Source organism: Corvus moneduloides, chromosome 5 (genome assembly GCF_009650955.1).
Source record: "Corvus moneduloides isolate bCorMon1 chromosome 5, bCorMon1.pri, whole genome shotgun sequence".
In the NCBI taxonomy this organism is placed as follows: Eukaryota; Metazoa; Chordata; class Aves; order Passeriformes; family Corvidae; genus Corvus; species Corvus moneduloides.
The window spans coordinates 18,033,819-18,051,189 of NC_045480.1; the positions used below are offsets into that span (position 1 = coordinate 18,033,819).

At 40.6% G+C, this 17,371-nt stretch overlaps 1 protein-coding gene across 2 annotated transcripts in view; it reads right to left on the minus strand.

Moving 5' to 3' along the window:
• PPARGC1A (PPARG coactivator 1 alpha) overlaps positions 1–17,371 on the minus strand; it is a 372,179-nt gene that overhangs the window by 120,204 nt on the left and 234,604 nt on the right. Inside the window, exon 1 of one of the 2 annotated variants that reach the window (XM_032109380.1) lies at positions 13,732–13,977. The exons of the other annotated variant lie outside the window; for it this stretch is intronic. Within the exon in view, the coding sequence (XP_031965271.1) occupies positions 13,732–13,752 (21 nt within the window). The 5' untranslated portion in view covers positions 13,753–13,977. Of the gene's footprint in view, positions 1–13,731; positions 13,978–17,371 lie in introns of those variants that run through there. 2 annotated transcript variants of the gene reach the window in all.

Below are 17,371 nucleotides of genomic sequence, written 5' to 3' on the forward strand. Positions count from 1 at the left end.
TACTTTTCTTACATTATTTTGCCTATCATGTCAATTTCCACTTTTCTTGTATTTCAGCTGCTGTGCCAACTTTAAAAAGGCACTGAACATTTTGCCACAGTGTACTGAATGGCATCAATCAGAAAAATTTCAATAAATATTTGTAGAAAGGCTCTTTCCAGGTTGAATGGACTTCCCAGTCCCACTGCCACCTGTCCTGACTTCCCCACTGGCAAGCCAAGCAGTGGCAACCACCAGAGGACAACATGCTCCTAACCTCCATGAGCAGCTCTTTGCAAAGAGCTTTAACTGGGAAGGTAAACTTTCACACTAGGGTTTCGTCTTCAGGATATTGTAATTATTCAGTTTTTCAGTTACTGCTGCCACTTTAATTCATTTAGCAGTAGGCTTTTTAGATTACAGTCCAACTATTATCAACGGGTTTTTTGCACAGAAGGTTACAGCGGTTTATTAATCCATCAATGGCCTCCCTAAAAATATGATCAATGACGCTGTATGAAATGTCATTCTTTATACACTTTAGGAGGTTTGGCAATTAGCACTTCAAAACATGACTGTATTGAAGGTTTAAAAAATACTTGTAACAGAAAAAAAACCCAGAATGATATCCCTGAAGAGTTCTGCTGAATTAGAACAAAACACTGTAAATCTTACCACCTGACAACACTACTTTTATGAAATCATTCAAAAAATGCATGTTATTTGCAAAAGTTATTTTTAAAAAGTGTTAGAGTTAGGATTTGATTAATGAGAATGTGTCTAGAGCAACTCCATACTGCTGTGGTTTCTCAGAGTCATGTTTCAGATGTACCTGAAAGCTGGGAAGCACTGCTATTTTCCAAAGCATCTTTTTAAAAGAAAACAATCTGACAGGGCTGCTTGCTCAATACAGTGTGGCTATGAACCAGGAGAGGCTATGAAACACATTAGAGTTCACTTTTCTTGGATGAAGAGAGCCTCTTCAATTATAAAAGTGTAAACAGGTAAAGACTGAATCACGGCGGTGAAAGTCCCATAAATACATGTCTCATCACTCACTGCACAGTGTGCAGATACAGGAGCAAGCAACACCTTGTTACAAGGTGAGAGAGAGTTAATGTTATCCACCCTCCTGCGCAGCATTCACGTTACATTCAAAGGACAGCACACTCCTCTGAGCCCTGTTTTAAAAATACCACTTACTGTAGCAGCGTGCCAAATATTTTGGTTGATATTTAAATAATTCATGAATGCTAAACTCATCTCTTTTTTTTAACAGAAGAATAAAACCGTCATATTCAGCAGCTGACCTTTTTACTCTGCTATATAAACCCATTAACAATACAGAAAAACATATCCCCAACATAAAAAGCTTTGAAATATCAATTTAAAGGCTACTTTCTGCTATATCCTTTATTGTAAATGGTACCAAGAAAAAAGCAGAAACCAAAAATCAATTTTTAATATATTTCTTCCTACCACAGGGCATCGGAAACATTAATGGTTTCTATATCTACATGGCTACTCTTACAAGCTCTGCTCTTCCCACATTCACCTTTAAAACATGATTACTGTATGTTTGCATATATATTTGAAGTACTTCTGGATGCAAATTAATTAACAATAACACAGTATAAAGAAATTTCCCATTGTTTGATTACCCAGAATAACGGTTTGATATTTATATAGCTGCTGCAACTTAGGCAAGACAAAATGTTGCACATTTTTGATGAGCTAACTGGATTGCAAACAAACCGGGAATCCAGGCAGGAATCAGGCTTTTGAAGTTCAGTTTTGAAGCCACTGCTGTTCTGCAGAACTCAAGTACAGACATTTTTTGGGAAAGATTTCTGCCTTTAAACTCCCAGTGGTCACAGAACAACTCACTAAGTTGTAAAAGTTCCACTGAAAACAGGCATCACAATAAAATTATCAAGCAGTAGCTAAACTGAAGGGAGTGTGTATGAGCGATGGTTATGAACAGTCTTGTGCAACCAGAGGGTGGAAAAGCTCCCTTTCTTTTTCTTCTTTCTCGTGTTTCTGAAAAGTCTCCCCTTTCCATCATAAACTCATACACACAGACAGTTCTGCATAATTGCTATGTTCCATATTTTAAATCAAATTTCATCCCACTGTTCCGAGTCACTCCAGTTTCCAGGCTTTCTTCACCACTATTGCTCAACCCACTCCATCATGTTTTTGGAGATGAAGGTAGAAATTTTCTCTGTAATCAACAAGGAGTAGATGTCTTTGAAAGCCTGCACAGAGGTAGATCTGAATTAGGAATCTAATTAATTAGGGATTAGGAACCTAAATTACATGGACTTCTGTTCATAATGTACGTATTTACTTCAGGAGGACTAGTTCACTATGTGCTTAAATCATGAGGGCGAGATACAATCTAGATATTTTCCCTAGGTCACATCACGTCCTCTATCATAGGTTTCATTTTTCTTCCTCTCTTTCCAGATCAGCAATGTGGTATATTTGTGTATGTTATCAAAATAATACCACATGCAAATCAGTAATATCAATCTCAGACTAGAAGTAGCACACTAGACTGAAAAGCAGGAAAGACAACTGGAGAACACTGAGAGGCTGTGAAACCACTGCAGAAAATCATTAACCTATGTCTGCTTGGGCTTCTGGTTTTTCTCTTTTACCTACTTTTAAATAGCATCAACCTTTTCAATTTGTCCCACACTCAGAAGTGTTTGTCAATCTACTGGCTGGCTTGTGGGAAAGACTAACCCCGGTATTATTGGAAAAATCTACGTGAAAATCTCAGTATTTCATAAATATACTGTAGTATTGCTACAGTAATACTGCAATATTACAAAAGCATTAGAGAAAATTCTCCTGCTACCTGTAAACACATCATTTAAACTCCACAATGTTGCACATGCAAAAGCATCTTCTCCAATCAACAATCAACTAGAACAGACTTGGCTCCACAAATGCAAACTGGGTAACTATTACTCTTAAGATAAGAAAAAGAATCAATGATATAACCAACTTTTAATATCATATGAAAACCATCAAAGCATGTCACGTCATTTTAAAGTGATCTTTGAAGTGTTAAAACAAACAGCAGAAACCTCCATGGCCATGAAAAGTAGTTTTGTTCCTTTTTAGAGAAGGAAGGGAGTAATCCCAGGGATTTACAACTAATTGTATAGTTTTACCACTGAATAATTGGAATAAGTAAAAGTCTATTTAAACTACCTCACATTTGTCAGGTCAGTGCTGTCAGCTGCAAACTCCACTCACCAGGTATCACAGTTGCTTTCTAAATACTGCTGCATATCGCAAACACTGTTGGAACACCTTGGTGCATCACAGTAAGTTAAGAACAAACTTTTTCTTGTGATAATCAAGTTTTAATGATAATCAAAATGTAGATTTTTTTTTTTGCCATGATCACTGTCAGGCTGCAGTGCGAATGTGCCTGTGGGAATCCCTATTGAGCCCCTGTAACAGAGGCCTATATCTGACAGCAAGGAGGGAGCAAAGTGTTCCTAAAACAACATGGAAAATGTGAAGTCTCTCAAGAGAAAAAAGATTTCATTCGCTTTTTCGTGTTAATCATTGCTACCTATTGATGTCCTAAACCTGCTGCTGAATATTAGGGAATTCAGAGTACAAAACCATAAGGTAAAGCTTTTACCAGCATGTATCTAAGCATTAATTGAAATGCCTTAAGGCAGAAGAAAACTGCTTCTGAAACATTTACATGAGATGAATAGAGCTTGGATAAGGAAAAAAAAGGGGTATTTGCAATAGTTTTCCTTATAGCTATCCCCATCAGTTAGTCTTTAAATACAATGACTTTTTTTTACCTAAATTCTCAGAACTAAAGCCCTTTGTAAAGACCTGCAAGATCTGAGAAAATATGGCTGGATAAAATACCCCAGAACTATTTTTAACAAAATAGTGCTTATAGGATTGGTTTTTTTAATGGCAGGTTTAAAAGGCACTGGGTTTGGGGATTTTTCTATTGAAGGCTGTCACAGAGTGTTTGTCAGGGAGCCTTTGGGGATATGTAATTCAGGTACCTCATCCTCTGTGTACAGTACATACAAACATGCAATTATGACTGAATCTTAATCCTCCTTCCACTCTATCTTCTGAATAATAACCTGTGTTATTACAGAAAACCATTTTTTACTGCAAATGAGGTCATATGCCAGGATAACTTCCCCTCACTCCATTTTGTCTGCAGTCCTGGTAAGCCACATCAAGTCCCAGGTAATATGGGAGACACAGCATGGGAAGCCTGCCCCCAGTTCCCTGTGGGGCACAGGGCAGATGCCATGCTTCTCAGCAGGGAAGGATTGGTGAGGGACTGGCTGGAAAGCACTAATTCCCACCCCATCCAAGCAGACTTTGGGGAGGAAATTCTAATTCTGGAGGAAATTCTAATTTTGTTTTTTCATAAGTGATGTGTCACTCACTGATGTGTAGTAACTGCTATCTGCTGGCCCCTGATAACAGGCAGGTTTTGGGACTATCAAGCTTTGGGCAGCCTAGCATAGGTTGGTCTCACCCACATGGTTTTTAAGTCTGCTTTTCTAGCTACTGCCTGTCACCTCTCTTGTCACTTGCATGTGCCACATATACCCACATGTCCATGGCGCAGCTGATGGGAATGGCACTGCCTGGGTGAGAGTGGATGTGGCTGGAAGCAAGGCTAAAACTGATAAAACTCCTTGGTAGCAAATTTCTGATTGCACTTAGTGCAGAGACTTTCCATAGGTCCTGGCACCAGGATCGCAGCACGGTCCTCCGCCCCCTGGGGGAAAGAAGGCTCTGAAGTTGTAATCTGACTTAAAAGTTCCCAGCAGGGAACTCATTCCCCTCCCAAGCAACTCATTGTCACAGAAGTTTGGGATCTGACTCCTGAGGAAGAGTGGCCAATTTCTCCTCTGAATTTGTTGGGATCATCTTTCAACCCTGGCATCTCAGCTTGCCTTTTTCGCCTCGATTAAGGAGCTATCTGCTATCGAAGGTATCGTCTTCAGGTAATACCTTGTAGACCATCATCACATCATCTCACATCCTCCTCTTGGACAAAGTAAGTAGATTGAGCTTCTTAAATCTGTAATTGTAGGACCTATTTTCCAGAGATTGAGTGAATTTGCTACCGACTTTAATGCTGTCAGGATTTACTCTCAGAGCCTCAGCTGGGGTAAATTCTGTGCTCAGAGGTCAGAAGAAAATGTAGCTAAACCATTGCTGAGATTTTCTGATTCCAAATATCTCCTGCAAATCTCTCACTGTATACTTACTCTTTTGCAATATGCTTTAATTAAGGCTTAGCAATCAGAAGGAAAAAATCTTTGAAGTTTAACAATTCAATAGTGTGTGAAAATGTTAAATGCTAAGCCCTTTTGTGTAAGCCTTATTCTGTTCGTTAACAAATTTTCAATATATGAAACAGCTTGTTCAAAGCAGATAAAGAAAAAAAGACTGGCGTGGATAATACCTTGTGGTTAGCACACTTCTTAAATTCAGTTATTTACCAAATGTTATGCTGGTGACAGTGGAGTGCTTGGCAAAAGCCAGACAGTAAATCATATAAAATTATACTCCCATGCAACCTTAAATTTTGCATTTGAATTGTCTTTAAACAGATCCTGCCAGTGTTACAGCCTAAAATGTGCAATATAGTTCTAGATAACAGTAAAACAGAGATCAGAAAAGAGCAATAAGAATTAGGGTTGGATTTGTTTCCTCCCAGGGCAGTGCATTTTATGTCTCCGAAACAGTGAGTAAGCAAAGTGGAGCCTCCCTGTACTGCCGGCTGGACTGGTCCCTAAGTACAGCTCCTGTCTGGAGTGGCTCCTGGCAGGGAAGGACACCCAGGAGTCTAAATAATGGATATCTTCATGGCTGAAGAACTCAAATCACATGATTTGGCATGTGACAAATCATACCAAAGATCCTAATATTTGAGAAGCTTGGGGTTGCTTTATTTCCCCAAGAGTTGGGCAGAGAGCTATAACAATATACTTTACCTACAGCATATGGAAGGGAGTACAATGCAGTAACAATGGGTTAAAATAAATAAACGAACATTTATAATGGTATCTTTGGACATAACTTTTTTTCATGTTTTGATCTGATTTTGTTGGCAAGAAAGTACTTGTGCAATCCTGCCTGGGTCCTCATGAAACATATGCTACCCAGTCTAGTTTTCAGCACCTGAGTACTCTCACAACCAACTGAACTTGATACATAGGGAAAAAAAAGTGGCCAGAAACTTCAATACAAATGCTGTATTATGTATCCTAAATAGCTTTACTGCTGAGAGACTGGTGTTTGGTTTTATTGTTCATAAAATTTGTATTGATAACTACTTAAGCTATACTAATGATTCCTACATATGACTTTCCTAATAATCTATAACAACCCATGAAATCTACTATTTGTGGTAGGACCCACCCATGAAATCAGGCAACTTTGTCCAGAATTTTTTAAGTAATGCTATCGTAAATATTCTGGTAAAGTATGCAATATAAATGCAATTGTACCGTAATACCCACAGAGTATGTATTAATGCAACCATTAAACAGAATAGTACTGCCACAACATTAATACATTTTATATTATAGTAGCAGAATTAATACACATTAGGTTACAACATTTTCCTACAGTAATTACTGGAATACTACATTATCCATAAGAAACTGCCATCTGCCTTCAAGAACCCAATTTATCTGCCCATTCAGAGCAGCAGGAGCACAGCTGGCCTCTCTGGAGACAGAGCTCCAACTAAGGAGCAGCAACAGGTATTTCAGGAAGAGTGGAGGTTCACAGGCCAGTCTTTTGGTGATACTGACTCTTTAGAGCTCTGTAGGTACCACTGACATGGGAATCTCTTTGGGAAATATTTGCTGCAGAAGCAGTCTCTCCTGGGAGCTGTGGATGCCTGGCACTTCTGTATTCTTTAACTTCTGTTCTCAGCTAAAAAAATCTGATGAAAATGCTGGAGGACAGGATAGGAGGAGTTCTGCTTTGTGATGGTGAAAGGCAAAGGCATTTTCAGATTAATTTACCTGATTAATGTTGATCCTGATCAATGAAGATGATGAAAGACCATAAACTCCTCCTGAGATACTCAGGGCTTTTCAGCTTACAGAAAAAGCATAAATATTCATTTCCCTAATAAGGTAAACTGAAAATCTTCATTTGACCAGTTTTAAGGGTTGCCGTAAGTCCTGGCCAGAAGCAATCCTCATTCCCTTAGAATTTAAGTTCTCAGGAAAAGTGAAATGATAGCCTGATGGGTCTGATGGGACAGCCCTTTTGGGACTGAACTAAGTGTCTCCTACCACCAGAGGGTCTTTATTTCTCACTGCATGAAATGGAGAATTTCAATCCCACAGAGAGTACACTCACAATGCAATAGGCCTGCTAATTAAATGGATTTCGGATTACCCCAACTGGAAAAGTAAAAATAATTTTTCACAAAACTACAGGAAAAATACTCGTTTCAATACAAAACATTTTCTACTTGCAGAAAGTGTGCAGAACATGAAGAGACATTGGGATGAACCACACGAACATCTAGGAAGGTAAGAAATGTGTTACGTGAACTGGAGAGCCAGATTTTCCATTCCAGCATCTCACATTCCCGTGTTTGACTCCAGTTATTTTTATGTCCTTCCTTTGTAAGACACCCAGATCAGTAGCTCAGGACTTTCTAGTGCCTGCAAAATCTTGCATGATATTAAAACACTAGACATGTGCAAATACCATTAATTACTAACTGAAGTAATTTTTCTTCTGGGTCTCTCAGAAGATCTTTCTACTTCCATTTGCTAGATGAGTACTTCTTAAATGGGCACTGCATTTCCAGAGCAGAAACGTGATGGGGCTGGGTCAGCTCAGGCAGGGCTGGGCTGTAGAGAAAGCCTTACGATGGAGGACAAAGTTTTGCTACATCCATGACTTACCCCTTGCACTGACATGTCCTTCTCCACTTCCAACAGGACTCAGGAACACATCTCCTTCCTTCTCCCTCCGAAGTGGCAACTGACAGAAGCAGCTGAGTTGAGGACAGGGATGAGCATGATATGGAGTTAGTTTGCCCTTTCCTTTTATTCTCAGTGCTCCCAGCTAACTACTATGGAGTGTTCAGTGTATCCCAGCCACATCCAAAGGATGCCTTTTGGCAGAGAAACTATTGTGAGAAAGTGCAAGCAGGTGAACGTGAGGAAGTGACTGGGTTAAGACTGAAGTTGCAAAGGCAGCTAAGTCCCTCTGGACTCAGGAGGCATCTCTCCACTTCATCCCTGCTCCATATCCTAATGTAAAACTGGTTCTCAGAGGAGAGAAGCAGAGACAGACAGTATGGCAAGAGAGAGAGAGACAGTCAAGTAAAGCAACTCTGAACAGTATCTGCTCCAAGAGAATTTTACCCCTATAACAATCACTGGCAAGCCCATAAAGCGTAAGTATGTCCCAGGATGCAAATTGTGTCCTTCACACCAAGGAACAACTCCTTGGCTGTTACTTAGTTGATAACAACACATCCCAATATGCAGGGAGAGTTGATGTTCTCAAATAAAAGGTGTGCCTGAACTAGAGTAGCTCCCTACCATGGCACAAGAACACTCAGGAAGGCTTGGGATACTAAAACTGTACAGGATGTTGAGCTGCTCCAGGCAGCCAATGGGGAAATCCCACATCCCTCATGCTGCAGAGCACTGCAAGGATGCCCATACGGAGTGCCCCTGTACTGTCCAAGTTTATGCTTGCCCTTGGGAGGCAGGGTGAAGCACACACCCCCACCTAACTCAGCAAGCTCCAACTCACCCCTTATTCTCCCCACTGCTTGAACTGCTTATCTGAATCACAGAATATTCTGAGTTGGAAGGGACCCTCAAGGATCATCAAAGTCCAACTCCTGGCCCTGCACAGGACAGCCTCAAAGATCACACCATGTGCCTGGGAGAGTTGTCCAAATGCTTCTTGAACTCTGTCAGTCTTGGTGACCACTTTACTGGGAAGACTGTTCCAGTGCCCAACTACCCTTTTTCAAATATGAAGTCTAAACCTCCCCTGAACAGCTCTGTCATTACCTCTGGTCCTGTCACTGGTCACCATAGGCAAGAGATCAGTGTCTGCCCCTTCTCTTCCCCTCACAAGGAAGTTGTAACTGCAATGAGATCTCTCCTCAGTCTCCTCTTCTCCAGGCTGAGAAAGCCAACTGACCTCAGCCACTCCTCATATAGCTTCACCTCAAGGCCCTTCTTCGTCTTTGTTGCCCTCCTTTGGATGCTCTCTAATATCTTAATATCTTTCTTTTATTGTGGTGCCCAAAGCTGCCCCCAGGACTTGAGGTGAGGCTGCCCCAGTGCAGAGCAGAGCAGGACAATCCCCTCCCTTGCCCAGCTGGTGATGCTGTGCCTGATGGCCCCAGGACATGCTTGGCCCTCCTGGCTGCCAGGGCACTGCTGACTCATGTTCAACTTGCCATTGATCAGGACCCCCAAGTCCCTTTTGGCTTCACTGTTTTCCAGCATCTCATTCCCCAGTCTGCACCTACATCCAGGGTTTCCCCATCCCAGGTGCAGAATCCAGCACTCTTCCTTGTTGAAATTCATATGGTTGGTGATTGCTCAGTCCTCTAACTTGTTAAGGACTCTCTGCAGGGCTTCCCCGCCTTTAAGGGAGTTGACAGCTCCTCCCAGTTCTGTATCATCTGCAAACTTGCTTAGTATCCCTTCCAGTCCTACAGCCAAGTTATTTATAAGGATGTTGAAGAGCACAGGGCCAAGGATGAAGCCCTGCAGAACCCCACTAGTGACAGGTCACCACTCTGATGTCACCCCATTGATTAGAAACCTTTGTGCCTGACCTGTGAGCCAGCTGCTCACCCATCACAGGATGTGTTTATTCAGCTGTGTTGGACATTTTGTCCAGAAGGATCCTGTGAGAGACAGTATCAAAAGCTGTACTGAAATCCAAAAAGATTGCATCAATTGGCTTCCCTTGATCAGCTAGGTGGGATACCTTGTCATAAAGGGAAATCAGATTTGACAGATTTGAAGATGGGAAACTTCCAGGTGACTTACAGCCAGTCACATCCACAGCACACAAAGACCCCACTTCTCCAGGTCCTTCGGAAGAGAAAAAAAAAACAGAGGAGAGAAAAGATGGGCCCCTTTAACGTACAGATATAATTAACCATTCCAACAATTTATCAAGGTTTCTCAGGTATTTCCAACCATGGCAATTTAAAATCAAGGTTGGATGCTTTATTTCTGAAATAAATGCTCTTGTTCAAACAAGAATTATTTCAGGGATGTTTGATAGTATATGTTGTAAGACGAGGTCAGACTAGATTATCACAGTATTCCCTTCTGGCATTATAATCTATGAATCTATAAAACAGAAAGGATTTAATTGATGAAGTTTAGCCCCATTAGCCCCTCATTACCGTATGACATTGTCATCATTACTCTCTGACTCCAAATGACTATAGATCCAAATTCAACCTTTTCTCTCCCATTTTATATACATTTTATATCTATGATATACACACATGGTTTCAAGGGATTATAAAATCCACCCTTTACCCATCCCCTGCATTAAGTACATGGAAAACATTACCGATTTCAGAATTATCCTATTTGCAGGGCTCTGACACTTTCTCCTCAAAAGAAGGGGTTTTTTTCAGTAGATTTCCAAAACAAAGGAAAGGAAAATTGATTCAGACTGGACAAAGACATCCAGGAATTGCTATAATTGGGGGGTTTGTGGTAAATCATGTGTAAATGCCATGCCCAGGTAGATGATATAAGTGTACTTTTTTTTTTAGCTCAGCAATAACCTTAAACAGACATCATCATCTGGATATGGAGATGATCATAACACTGCTACCAGGGAACAATTATTTACAAATCATTGTTGAAGCCTGGTTTACATTGTTTACATCTCATTGCTGAAGTCTGGTTTGGGATATCATGTAAATTCTGAGCAGCAATTTTCTTATATCCATTTCTAATCCCCTCTTCCCCTTCAAGTTTGCAAAAGAAACCAGGAATAATGGGAAGTCTTCAGACAGTCCATTAATTTTATACCCACTCATATCAAGTAATTCCTATTAATTTCTCTGGCATTTACTTCACTTTTTAACTACTCCTCCTTTCCAAATTCCATCCTCAGATAAGAAACAGTACTTAAGAAACTGGACTGTAGTGGAGCAGATATTTCATATGGCATCATTACAGGCAACAAAAGAAAACAATCTGTTGAGTTCACTTCTGTTTGGATTGGGCTGCTGCTGAAAAACTACTGTAATTTAAGGATATATGAGACATGGAGGATTATAGATAAAGAAGATGCAAATGAAATATTGAGTTGACAGAAGTCAATAGCAAAGCTGTTAACTTTATTTCATTCCAAGCATAGTCCCTCCCCCACCCCTTCTCTTTATTTCATAGTGCTATTTGTATTTTTAGTAATTAAGCATTATTAAGAGTGATTGTGCAAACATGTATTTTTAAATGTTAAAACAAAGGTTTATGGAGACAATTCCTTCAGGTACAGATGGAACTGTCTTCAACCTTTGGAACCAGAGGCTGAACCTTCCTGATGCTCAAGAGTGGTCAGCACTGGGTGCCTCATGCCCATGGCTGCCTGGGGGTTAATATGGCAACAGGCAGCTCTACAACAGGATGCATTCACCAAATGGAGGGCACACACCACAAGCCTTGTCTTTATTTTTCTCTTTTCCAAACTAAAAGTGTTTTTTCTCTCTTTCTCAAATGGGCTGCTGAAGAATGAATCCGTGCCCCATTTTCAACAGTTTACTTCTCAGAACAACAAAGTAAAGAAAGATATTTATAGCTCAAATCTAAAGTAAACCATACCTGAGAAGCCGGATTAGACAAAAAGTCCTTTTTTATCTGAGGTTTTTGCTACAGATTAGGGAGGATTAAGAAAGCATCCTGCTCTCAACTGTCGTGTGAATGACTGCAGCAAAGTGGAAGTTTTAGCAGGCTCTCATTAACACGAAAGGCCAGCAATGCTTAAAGGTAGGCTATAAAAGAAGTTTTTCTACCAGCCTGTGTCACTTCCCAAGAGCTGACAACACTGAGAGTTCAAAAGAAGTAGTTTGGGTTAATAGTGTACTTGCATGTAAATACATAAAAGCTTCAGTGCCGTAAAGCTAATTTTAAAAAGGACACTTCTCTTTATAGTTCCCCTGAGTATAATAGAAGCTATGATATTCTTTCTACCATAATGTACGTTTCATTAAAGAGCTGGAGCTATAATTGTCTACATCAGTACATGGCGGCAGACTGGATAAACTGTCCACATAAATTGCTTAATACAACTCTGAGCCCTTTCCAGAGCATTGGTGGCTCCTACAAACTGCATCAGTGAGTCCTACCTGAGGTTATGCCTCGACCTGCATCTCCACAAGGCTTCAGGCACACTGAGAACAACCCCTAACCCCTAAAACCACCTGGTGCTGAACTCCACAAACACCACCACATTAAACATTTAAACTCATTCCCCATGTTCCACAATGGACATGACTACATGCCAGTAATATTGCAAATTTATGTGGCAGTTATATATATGAAGTGATATGCAGGCTATTATCATTCTTAATAAATCAATAGAGTCAACTGAAAAATAAAACTGAGCATGTGTGGAACATCTGACAGGAAATATATTTTGGTCTCTTAAGAGCTGTCATTTCCATTGCAATTTACTGCCTAACCTACAAGAGGGTTAAATCAGAAAAGTGAACAAAGCAAGAGAAGAGGTCTCAGAAAAGGAAGTACAGTCATTGAATTGCAATTTACCAGTAAATCAGCATGGAAGGAGGGAATTTTTGTCCTAACAGGGCTGTTACTTTTTTTTAAAGCCAGTTTTGTCTTTAACTTGAAGCTACCATTCATTAATGGCAATTTTAGGACTGTACTAAAATATAGAACATACTACAGTTGTAGAGATGTAATTTCATTGGTTTAAGTTTTCTGTGCGCTATTCCTCATAAAATATGAATGCTTTTATCAACTTAGTAGGTAGGACGCTAAGCCAAAGAGGAAAGAGGGAAATCTCAGAGAATGCGTAGACTCAGCACTCTCACGACTGAATTTTTTTATCTTAACCACATTTTGACATTCTACAGGACATCTTTGCATGAAAGATTTAAGTTTGTCCATTTTTCATCCTGCAGCAAAACCTAGAGTAGAATCATTTAGAATGTATGATCTCTGAAATCCTACACAAACACAGCAATGAATGGTGGGCACTCATACACAGTACTTACATAAATATATTTATAGGAATGTTACCTCAGACAAACACCTCTAGCAAACCTGTGAAAGTTAGCTGCTGTTAGTCCACAGTGTTTTAGGCCAGAGAACAGTGACAAAATAAGCAGCGTATGTAACAATTCATGTGTACCAGGATATTAAATGCTGCTTCGGGAGCACCTTTATGAGCCTTCGTATTCCCTGTCCTCTTTTGTGGAAGTTATCGCTGTATTAGATGTTGCTGAACATATTTGATATGAAAGCATTGTCTGTTTGCTACCAGTAATCTAATGAGTATCTCCCTTAGAGTTGCCAGCAAGGTGCTGATTAATTAACTGAAGTAGTGAAGCTGAATCGTACAACAGCTGTTTAGAGAATTGTCATTTCCTCAGTCTCTTTCCCCATCTATTCATTCCCTTGCAGTGCTACCATGAAATTGTAAATTCAGGAAACTTTCTGTTGCTCCTACCTTCACTTGTCCATGCTCCATACCAAAGGGGGAGGCAGCTGGTCAAGGCTTATTTATAAAAAGGGAAGGGAAGCAAAAAAAAGAAGGGAAAAGAAGATAAACTTCCTGTAAGTCACAGCTCTGCTGTCACTTGTCAATAGCAGCTGACAATAAATGGTCCTCCAGGCAGAATGTCAAAACAGGAATCACATATATCCTCTGCTGATTGAGAAGTTAAGCTGTCTGAAAGCCCTTCCCTGGGACTGCTCCACATCCCAGGGAGGTGGCTCAGCTCTCCGGGCCAGCAGTAGCACAGATAAGGGCAGCTAAGTAGCCACAGCCCACTCCCATGGCGTAATGGCACTTGGCAGAGTATCCCAACCTGCTGACCCCAGCTGCCCTGCCGAATAAAGATGATTATTCAGGAGAGTATAATCTGTATTAAGTGGCAGACGGAGAGGTTGGGGAAAGTGTTGATAGCACACACATTTCTCATTGAAATACACAAGATATGCTTTCTGCACTTGGAGTAGCTGCAGATTCCGAAGGAGAAGGTGCGATGACCGATTTTTTCATTATAGCCTGCGAGAAATAATTGCAAGGCGAAGTTTGGCACACTCTCCTCGGGCTGATCACCTGCTCACCTGAGTAAGCTCAGCTTATTCCACTTGACATGCTCTGCCGTGACACGCTAGAGATCGAAACGTTAACACCAGCTGCATCTCTAACTGCTACTCTCTGCAATTTAATTTAATATTATGCTTCTTTACATAGGCCTCGCTTTATTATGCTTGAGAATGATGAAGACTAGAAATTACACATGTGATTAAACACCATCTAATCACTCCGTGTACTAAATAAGCCAAACTGCATTGGAAAATAGATCAGGTACAATTTTGGTGTGAAACAAATGAATGCAGGAATGTACTGCATTGATATAGATGGAGCATCTGCCTCGTGATAAAATTAAGTCTTGTGACAGAAATAAATCACTGTAGGGGAGAATGCAAACCATTATCCAATAGGATTTTCTCTTTTCTTCTTGTGTGATGGGAGTTATTGGATTCCCTGATGTTAGACAGCCAAGTGCATCCATGATATGATGATAAATCAGGAAGGCTACACAATTTGAAATTAACAGCTACTTATTTTTGAGATGTTAAGATAAAGAAAAAAATACTTTGATTTCTGCAAGTAACTGTTAAATTGGGAATCTCCTTTTCTGATTATCTGATACTCTGTTACTCTGTCATATCATCAAACAATGCCAGCAACCAGCAGTGGGTAGAATAGATTTTGGACTAAGATGAATACAGGAACCACTTATCTTTCTTTTTTTCTTTTCCAATATTCACAGTTTTATCTAAAGAACACCATTTAAAGGTTACTGTTGACATAAGAATGTACTGTTCTTATTACATTTTCGTTTTTGCATGAATATATACTTAAATGGAGGAGAAAAAAAGAGGGTTTTGTTGCTACTTTCCACATTTGAATGAAAAAATCCATACGCTATGTTAAAAATACAGAATAAATAATGAAACTTCAGCATGTATAGTGGTTGATAAATGTGATTCACAAAATATACCTTCATGTTTTAATAGCTTTCCATTGTTAGAAGCACACTATTAATTAGTGGAAAAATGGATTCATCTGTCCAGGATGTACTTGTATTTCTTGCCTTTAACCCTTTTTTCACTGTCATGACTTTTGGCTATTACCTCAAAACATTAGCAAGTGCTGGAAGGGACATGACTGAGAGAAAATGACTAAGGAGGATTTCTGTAGGTGCATTCTTAAGCAATCCTGTGGGGAATGCCACTTAAAACAAGAATCACAATTACATAAACTATGAGTTTATTATTAAAACACATATGAACAGATGAAGGTAAGGCGTATCAGTATAGCACTGTTAAGCAAAGTGCCAATTCAGTTGCCTTGAATGGAAATACAGCAATAACCTAAACCCGATGGTCTTGCAGGTAGGCAATGATGTCACCCTTTGGGCACAGTGTCTGAGCATGGCTGTCACCAGGAAGGCACTTTCTCCAAGCAGCCTCTCTGCAGCCTGACCTGAGACAAGCTGCGCTGGGAGGGAGGGTGGAGGGGAGAAAGCACTGAATGTTGATCACTTGTAATTATGGTAATCTCCATCAGAAGCTTTAACTGCTCTAAACTCTGGCTGTCTTCAGACAGACCTAGCTCCACGAGACAACACCATAAAAGCCATTACAGAAAAGCAAACTGCTCCGGCTGGGTACCAACTTTAATGAGCCTGCAGCGCACAGACACGGGCACTTCACGCCACGGAAGGAGGTGCTGTAACTCTACTCCAAGCTGACGGGAGCAATACCATCGGCAAACCCCTTCCTGCCACAACACAGAGAGAGCCTAAAATCACAGGCTAACCGGGGGCGTTTCCTCACACACGAAGGAAGGAAAAACCAAGATGTTTCTAATTACCTGTCCCACACTGTCTGAGAAGCACCATACTGCACAGGTGAAAGCTCCTTATTTATCTGACATCCTCTGGCTGACAAGGACATGATAACTGGCACTTGCTGATGTACCTCAAGGGAAGGGAAGGGAAGGGAAGGGAAGGGAAGGGAAGGGAAGGGAAGGGAAGGGAAGGGAAGGGAAGGGAAGGGAAGGGAAGGGAAGGGAAGGGAAGGGAAGGGAAGGGAAGGGAAGGGAAGGGAAGGGAAGGGAAGGGAAGGGAAGGGAAGGGAAGGGAAGGGAAGGGAAGGGACCAGAGCAAGCAGTTAAGCATCCTGCAACACTCTATGTTAAGAAACCCCAATACACACCAATTTCTGCAAGAGACCTGAAGGAGGGAGGGAAGACAGAAGATAAAGCAAGCACACCAGCCATCCAAGGCTTAGTCTGAGCAAGAGGAGGTTGCACCCAGGGGAAAGCTCTTCCCAGTTCCAGTACACAAGTAAATTCAGAGTAAGGCAGTGAGCCCACTGGCTGTAAGGCTGCCCTGCATCCAGCCTGACAGGAAACAAATACAGTCTCTTGGTCAACAACCCCGTATAGTATGTGGTTCCAGACACACACTGCAGACAAAAGCAGGTTGTTTAGATCATGTACTATAGCTAAAAGCCATTATTATTTTTTTGAAGAAGTGGACTTTCCCCAGCCATGTCTGCAACCTTTTCTTTTACCTCTTCAGCAGTATTTTAGCAGGCAAGTTTGACACGTGTTCAGAAAGAGTAAGTTTGAAGTGACTGGAGTGCAGTGGATTATCCTATTTGTATCACTACAGGTATAAACCTTCCAATAACCTTATAAGGTAACTTATTTTTAAGCCTGAAATAGTGGCCTACCCCTAAAAGACAAGTCTTTTAGAGTTGCAACACCAAAGCCACCAAGAGTTTTAGACCTAACGGAGCAAGAGCAATGCCTGATGTAACTGTAATTATCTCTCTAAAACTACAACTCCCAAAAATACTGTTTGTGTTGCTCTAACACAAATGTTGAAATCAAGCGCTCAAAAAGGCAGGGAACACAGAGCTGGAATAGATTCTTCAACCTTACTTTTGTCTCTGTGTTTAAGCCTTTCAGTAATTTGTATTTCTTTAATTAAACTAATAAACACCATTAAGAAATCTCAACAGGAAATACCATAGGTCGACATAAGAACATTAATATTATGCAG